We start from the raw sequence: 8511 nt of genomic DNA, 5'->3' as shown, positions 1-8511 counted from the left end.
TGTGAAGTTTCTCTTGGGGGTTGCCACCCCTGCTTCACTTTGTCACCACTCAATACTGTATATGGCTGTGAAATGTGCATATAATTGAATTCTTTGAACAATTTGAATACACAGCAGGGACTGTGAGAGCTAGAAACACGTTTGGGCCAAAACAAAAAATGTCACTGTTTGAACAGGGAAAATCAGGTACCCCAGCTTTAAGTCATTATGGCCAACCAGCATCACAGACTATAGTTGCACATAATAGTTTACTACTCTCATCTACCTTTGCCCACTGGTATTACTAAGGGATAGGATGAATAATGATCGTACCCCCTGTATCAATATTTTTGGGATGGATTTTTTTAGGTAGCTTGCTGATCCTGGCTGTAGGTCACCATGAACTCCTTGGCTGTCTCCACCTCCCTACTTCTACTGGCAGGGGCCTGGGCCTCCATCCAGACGCCCCTGAAAGGTGAGAAGCAACAGCACTGCCCATGACATGTGCACTTTTTGATATGTATGTTTCAATCAATTACTACTGATTCAAACTATGAAATGAAAGTTTTAAAATAGTGTAACAATACTTAAATGCTGCTTCTTTCAGTGTTTTTGGATAAGGATGAGGCGAACGTTGTCATTTCTCGTCAAAAGAGAAACCAACCCTCCAATTTAGAGAAAGAGTGCATGGAAAAGCTATGCAACTATGACGAGGCCCATAGGTTCTTCCAAGACACATATCGCACAGTGAGTTCTGAGTTATTTAAAGTCATTTAATGCTCAGACTTGTTGATAAGACAATAATATGTATCTTTCGCTGTTCTTGTAGGACATTTTTTGGTCTGTCTATGTCGGTAAGTTAAGTTCTGAAAATGCCAAACGCGCAATGATTCCAAATAGTTCATTTTGATGCAAAGTCCTTTTGTTTAGATGGAGACCAGTGTGTCAGCAACCCATGTCAAAATGGAGCCCTGTGTTCAGACAGCGCAGGAGGTTACGACTGTGTGTGCAAATCCGGTTTCTCTGGGGCACACTGCGAAAAAGGTCGGCGCAAGATGCAGATTTTGTATTATTCTTTTTTCTTGTGTTAATTATTTTCTTGTTCTTTTTAGATGAGACTATTTGCACTACAGAGAAAGACATGGGTTGCTTTCAGTTCTGTAAACCGGGTTATGTCTCCTATGAATGTTCTTGCGCTCAGGGATGGACAATTAGCCCGACTGACAAGAACAAGTGTCAACCTGCAGGTTTGTTGGCACTTTATTATATATATATTTTTTTAACCAGGTGACAATGTATTGAGATGTAAAATATCTTTTATAAGAGTGACGTGGACAAGAGGCATCAACACAGTCATAAAACAATTCACATATCATACAAATAGGCATGGCACGGTAGGTTAGTGCTCGTGCTTCACAGCTAGAAGGTCTTGGGTTCGATTCCCACCAGGGTCCTTTCTGTGTGGAGTTTGCATGTTCTCTCCGTGTCTGCGTAGGTTTCCTCAGGTACTCCGGTTTCCCCTACCACTAAAAACATGTACACTTGGCCAGGATGAATGTGAGTGTGTTTGGGAGTGCGCATGGGGCACGACGGATGGAAATTAGCCCAAGGCTATGATCCGGTGTGACTTGTTTACATGCATGAGACCCATATATGTCGCAACCAAATAAACCAATAAATAAAATAAAAAGTGAAAAAAACTTATTATATTTTTGTTTTGGTGTGGAATTGCTTTATAAATAGTGAATCTTATCAATAGGTTGAGCACATTTGTCTTTATTATTTACAATACTTTTTAAAAACTTTTTAAATTGTGTGTTTTTACTAACAAACAAAAGCTGTAAATATCATTAGTTATTTGTCATATAACATGTTGACCGTGGTATCTTTCCCTTTCAGTTACAAATCCATGCGGGAAAGTGAGCAGCCTGACTCAGTGGGAGAACAGACAGAACAGCAACAAGAACAACAACTTCCAGGGGCTGGTCTGCACATCGTCTGAGTGTCCCTGGCAGGTGATTACAAACGTCGCACATGGCAATATGACGACATACAATCAAACGTGATTTGAGCCTTTGACAATCCCTTTGACCCCTTCCTCCTACTGGTCAGCCTCTGCCATGCTCTGAGCTAGAACCAGATGGATTTAATCAATCACGATGTATAGTTAACTCTCTTAACTTCTTTAAGAAGATTTAACTGGATGTACTTTATGCCACGGGGCACCTGAATTTTCTCCTTTGGGTGATTATCGGTCTGTCACATAAAGAAACAAAGTGTATATGAATAGCAGTCGACGATATCGTTTTATCTGCATTTTACATTTAATTTTGATTTCACTTTTGTGTTTTAGGCTTTGCTGAAGAGTGGAGAATCTGCAGGTTACTGTAGTGGAGTAATTCTCAAATCAAACATGGTCCTGACTTCAGCTCAATGCGCCAAGAAATACATCGACTTCCAAGTGGTGGTCGGTGAGTACATGGTGGTTTCATATATTGTAATATTATAATATTATCATTAATGCTGCTGTGTAATAATTGCATTTCTGTAGTGTTTTTCATAGCAGTAATTTGTAATGTCCCTGGAGTGTATTGAGTGTTAGTTAAAGTCAATACAAATTGGATGACCTTTATCATGACAAACAAAAACTGTACTACTCAATATGCACCTTGTAACTGTAACACACTCATGCCTCACAGCAAGAGGGGTCCCAGATTTTTGTCCCAGACAAAAACATATCTGATGACGATTATTAATGTTAAAATCTACAAAAAAAAAACAATATAAAGACTACTAAAAACACAGGCTATAGTAAAATATAACATCATAAGATAATAAATCTATTTTACTTGCAATAAAAAAATTAATGTGTAAATTATGTGATTTTGATCATACTAAGAAACAGTACTAAAAATTGGTGACCTGATAGTACTTTTCTTAGGAATATCACTCTTGGTGCTTTTGCAGGATAATTACAAATGGTGTCATGGACTTAAAAACAGAATGTCCTTTTTTTTTAACCAGGTAAACGCAAGACCACTCCTGAAGACGGCGAGCAGACACTGTCCGTACGTTTAGTCCACCCCCACCCTCGCTACATGGATGGACGTCCCGAAAACGACCTGGCTGTGATTGAGCTCAGTGACCCCATACGTTTCAAATGGGAGGTCGTGGCAGCTTGTCTGCCGGAGCGAGACTTTGCCGATCGCATCCTGACTTCTGGAGAGCACTCCGCTGTGGTCACCGGGTGGAAAGAAACAGAAGATCAGACAGCCTTCCAAGGCCCGCTCACTCTAAACCACTTGGCCTATGACACGCTGTCCAAGTGCGTGGAGACCTACCCCATGATAATGACAAACAAACTGGGCTGTACGTCTCAGCGGGCCAGTGCGGACTGCAGTATGAGCTCCGGAAGCCCTCTGCTCACTCTGTACCGGGACGTCTTCTTCCTCACAGGGATCATCACCAAGCCTGTGGAAGCTGACTGCACCAAGGGATACATTTTCCAGAGAGTGTCTCGCCATCTGGAATGGCTTCAACAGTTCATGGGCTCACGTTGAATGCATTAGGAAGTTATTTATGTGTATTTATATCCTGGCCATATCATACAGTTATCATTAATTTGAAATCCATTTAGTCATCCCCAGTAGCTGCTTGCCATTTCCTCTGGATGTTCTGACATACACCACAAGAGGGCACTGTCATGATACTGTATGTTTCAGATAACCACGGTTGGGAGTAGCAAGAACCTGTGGATAATTCAGCATGTGTTTTGTGTTTTGAACATTCCTTTTGATAACTTTTATGTAACATTAATTTAACAGTACTACTCAATATGCACCTTGTAACTGTAACACTGCACTGGTTATCACTGATTGTAATAAATCCACAACACTAAACCCCTACGCCAAGACTATGTTGTTTTTCAGTGCAAAATACTCAGCTACAACCAGGCCAAGTCACTATATAAATGTTATGAAAGAATAGGCGATTTTTAGTTGCCAGAGATGACGGCACACATTTCCGTCAGTCAGCCCCAGGGCAGGCTAAAGTATCTTGAGACAGGGAGTAAATAAACAACATAATGCCTGAAAGTATTTGGTATCTTGAAAAGCGCTTTAACCTATTTCCCTATTATTTTGAAATTTGGAATATTCTAATTTTGTGACATTTTTAATTTGTTTTTTTTTACAAGCTAATAATCAAAATGATCACTTTTAATGATATTCTAATTTTCCGAGTTTCATCTGTATTAGTTCCCACTCAAACTGGTCAAATTTGGACAAGTTAGGTCCCTGAGTAAGTTCAGTTTGCCTGTTACACGCTTGTAGTGGATCCATAGTATAGCTCTTAAGTCTAGCTTTATGTCATTGCACATCTCCTTCTGGTCCCAGACATTAGCTCCTCTGTTGTCTGGCACTATTTTCCCACAGTCACCGGCCCACCGCACTCTTCTCACAGCCCCTCGGTGCACAAGGCCAGCACCGTGTCATAGCGGGACAGAGGAGTCGTAAGAATAAAGAATGGGCGACAACAAAAACCTGGCCTGCCACTTTTGATCAGAGTCCTGAAAAGCACGGCTCTAAACACTGGGGGCCCGTGGTCGCTGTCTCCATGGCACTCACCAAGGAGACGGCGCCTTGTTCCCAAAAATGGCTGTGCTCCTTCAGTGGGACATCCAGGGGAGATTTATTTGAGGGGAGCTCCTTCCTTCCACAGCCTACTCTTGGACTGTGGGCCTTCAAGCTCTAATTATATCAACTCACAGTAAAATGCATAAGCCAACATTTTAAAACTCCTGTGACAATGATGATTAAAAAAGACAATGTAAAGGGTGTGAATAATGGGTTGTTTATGGAAATTGTCATTTTATTTGCCATTCTATTACCATATTATGTTCTATCTTTTTGAATTGATTAAAAGTTCTCAACATGGCAACAGAGAAATGTTCTATAATGGGAAACCATAACAATAAATTCTTAAAAGTGACGAGACTGAAACAGTGTCTAGAATGAAATGAAACATTGTTCTATGTTAAAGAAGATAGAGGATGGGGACATTTGAGGAGAGCAGGGATTTGCAGTGTTTACACAGAGGGCAGTCAGTCACTCCTGTGGACAGATCAATGGAACTAAGTGTATTAGACACGAATTGAGACGACCTATGAAAGATGATCTGTATGGAGAAGAGTAAACATCCTCCTCATAGATCACATGCCGAAAAAAAAAAAAGTAAAAATGTTCAGTTGTGTGCATCTGGCCAGTGTCCTATTAAATCATTAATCCCCCAAACCTTAAAATAACTGCATGCTGTGATCTGAAATCCTTCCCAGTGTGTGATCCTGATTGTAGATTTGACACATAATGATGCATGTCTTGTGGGCCTGTGGGGGTAGAGCTAAAATGTCAGACTTTGGGCAAGGATTATCTGTCTGTCTGTGTCTGGTGCAACGCAGGGGGTGAGTAGTAAATGTGTGTATTAAACACTCTCAGGCTGTGTCCTCAATCTTCTTTTTTATTTCTGACACGGGCCTTGAATTCAGTGCTTTGTAAACTGCTGTGTGTGACAGGGGCAGTAGTTCCACTTGGCTGAGTAATTGTGCATAGGGCCAGCAGTAACACAAGGCCCCAAGAGGTAGAGAGGAGGTTTGTGTAAGGAGTTGAAAGACAAACAGAGGGGACATTCGTGCTGAGAGGTATAAAAGGAGCCAAATTAAATCAGTATGCAGTGCAAATGTGATCAATAGTAAGTGGAACATACAGTACATGCACAAATGATGTTACCATTGCCCTGCTTCTTTCTGGAGCGATCAGCAACAACATGCAGCTTCTAGAGCAGTGATTCTAAAGTGGGTCGCTGAACCGTTTTGCTTTGCCAGGGATCATTTCTTACAATGGCAACTACTACTGAAAAAGGAGGAAAACATGGCCTCAGTCTGTTAAAGGAACAGGCCACCGTTTTTGCATACTGAGATATGTTCTTACCTGAGCTCAGACGACTGATGCGTACCTGTCTGGTCTTTACATGTGTGCTCAGTCACGCAAAAAGACCAAAGATGTTGTTAGCATTTAGCCTCTCCTCGTCTCCTCATGGACCCAATGGGGGATGAAGTTAGAAGCGACCAAGCTCTTCCACGGTTTCCCTATTTAAATATGGTTACGTGAGTAGTTACACGATCCAAGTATAGTCACACAAAATTAAACATATACATTTTTTAAGCGGATAAAAAGAGGTACTATAGTGTAAGGCGTAATAATACCATAGGAGCACTTCAACATGTTCAATCTTTTTTGCGTGACTGAGCGCACACGTACCAAGAGCAGACAGGTACGCATCAACTCGTCTAAGCTAAGGTAAGAACATATCTCAGTATGGCCTGTTCCTTTGATAATAAATATAATTTCAAGGAAATACAATGCTACATACACTACATTATATATATAGCAAATTGAGTAAGTATTTGGGCTACGGCTTGCCATCCTATGGACATGTTGGGTTCCCATGCTATACCAGTTGAGGACTATTCTCAGCAATATTTCCCAACCTTTTTGAGCCAAGGCACCCTTTTTACAATAGAAAAAGCACAAGGCCCCCAAATAGAAATGTCACAAAAAGTACATTTATCAAAATATGTCAAAATGTTTCCTTCGTGTGAAATCTGGGCCTGCTTATTTGAACACAATGATGAAATTCTTGCAGGAATGGAAGACAGACATTGTTCTACCTGTAACTACACGCCGATCAAGTGAAATTTTCATGGCACCCCAGATGGGAAACACTGTTTCCCACACTGTTTTTAATGGAGGAGCTGCAGCACCATTTATTATCTTGGTAGAGACAGGTAGAGATTTGAATATGATTATGATTGAGATGAGAATATGACAGTGGAGATTTCTTGTCATGAACATTGAGAGAACTTTTGTTCGATGATTCCAGGGGCCTGAGGGTTGTTTTACACAGTACGACCCTACAGTGTGCTACTCCACATAACAACACTGCAAGGGAATACCATTTAATTACCATTAAAGTAAAATTAGGACGTTGGACTCATTCTATTTAAAATTAATAGAAGTTGTATCCGTAGCAGCTTTCTACAGATGCATGGACATTCCCATCTTGCAAGTCTTATATTTACAATGAGGCAATCTCACCAAGACAGAAACCATCACCTTCACGTTGTTTTAATTATAATTTAAGAGATGCTGCTTAATCTACTTTGGTCATGTCGTCTTTAAATTGTCGGTCAAACACACCATGTAACTGAACACCAGGGAGTTAAATCATTGCTTGTCCTTCTTCAACTTGACCTCAGTGTGACCTTTAATGGTCCACTGAAACCTGAGCAGCTCCAAAGAGGTCTTCAAAGCTCTGCGAATGAAAACAAGTGTGTGGCAGGAGGACCAGATGGGGAGATGGTCAATAACTCTATAATAGCATTATGAACAAGGGTTTAAATACCAGGGGTTCTGCTAGGGAAGTGCACGCAGGTTGCCAATAATGGGTTCAATACCCCAAAATGACAGGCTCATCATCTTTCTACATGAAGTTGGCATATTCAATCAAACTAACACATCTATTCTATTCAATGTCTCCTCTGCAAGAGCCTTAGTTAAGGGCCGACAATCACCCCTCGATCCCAGGTGGCGGAGAAGCATTCGATCAAACCACATTTTCAACAACAATTTCAAAATCTACATCCTCTCAACATCCTCTCACATGCAATGCGCTCTTTAAAATTAGTCCCACTTCCTGGTCATTTTGCACACCTGTATCCTGCCACAACGCATGCATCCTGTAAGTTCAAAAGGTTTCCATCCTGATGTGGAAACAGATGGGGCGTGCGGCCCGTGAACTGCACCCTGCGCTCCCTGTTGTAGCATGGAGCCTTGAAAAGTTAATGCAAACTCCAGGTAATACTGAAAGAAAGAAAGAAAGGCAGGAAGAAGGAAGGCCCAGAATACATCTATGACAGCCGGCTCATGTGATGTTGTTGTAGACATATGACACTGGGCATGTATTCCCGTCATAACAGTTGAGAAATTCTCCACCAGGGCCAGAGTTAGCAAGCATCTGTCTGTGAAGCTATATTAGTCATGTTCTCAGCACTGCAGCACATGGATACAAATATACTTCCTCTGAAGATTACTACTAGTCAACCAATGCCGGCTTTAGCTCTTTTAAAATGTTATCAGTATTACATTTTGTGTGATATCCTAGTTGGTTCACTTAATTACACTTGATATAGTATGTATAGAGCACTAGCTTTGCAAACCCTTTATAGCAAGGCATACCAGAGCCTATTGTTTTTATGGATTTTATACATGCTTGGGGTCATAATGGGCACTTTCCCTTCATTATAAAGTAAAGTCTATCAAACTTTAAATTTTGTCATTAGCCATTTATTATGTAGCTACTACTTCCAGTGTCAAAATGATGCTCCCTAAGCCATTAAGCGTAAAGGACACCGTCTAAAAATAGTCACTACACAGCCATAGAGAATTGCTGCGGCTTGAGTGTGTAAACATTTTCCCA

The 8511-nt window shown here is 40.9% G+C and overlaps 1 protein-coding gene across 1 annotated transcript; it reads left to right on the top strand.

Annotated features, from left to right (window-relative positions):
• Positions 1–375: 375 nt before the first annotated feature.
• proza (protein Z, vitamin K-dependent plasma glycoprotein a) lies at positions 376–3871 on the top strand. Its single transcript, XM_079564895.1, has 8 exons — positions 376–454; positions 587–726; positions 809–833; positions 910–1023; positions 1092–1226; positions 1879–1994; positions 2333–2450; positions 3004–3871. The coding sequence occupies exons 1-8, from the start codon at positions 379–381 to the stop codon at positions 3537–3539; spliced, it is 1260 nt and encodes a 419-aa protein (XP_079421021.1). The 5' UTR covers positions 376–378; the 3' UTR covers positions 3540–3871.
• The last annotated feature ends 4640 nt before the right edge of the window (positions 3872–8511 follow it).

Source organism: Gobius niger (genome assembly GCF_951799975.1).
Source record: "Gobius niger genome assembly, chromosome: 10".
Taxonomy (NCBI): Eukaryota; Metazoa; Chordata; class Actinopteri; order Gobiiformes; family Gobiidae; genus Gobius; species Gobius niger.
The sequence above is the reverse complement of the archived record's forward strand: the minus strand, read 5'-3'. Positions and strand labels throughout refer to the sequence as shown.

Excerpts from the sequence above, each read along its gene's own strand:
- proza (XM_079564895.1), top strand. The coding sequence starts at position 379 with ATGAACTCCTTGGCTGTCTCCACCTCCCTACTTCTACTGGCAGGGGCC. Across the intron at positions 834-909 it reads TTTTTGGTCTGTCTATGTCG|ATGGAGACCAGTGTGTCAGC; the intron begins GTAAGTTAAGTT and ends CCTTTTGTTTAG. Across the intron at positions 2,451-3,003 it reads CGACTTCCAAGTGGTGGTCG|GTAAACGCAAGACCACTCCT; the intron begins GTGAGTACATGG and ends TTTTTTAACCAG.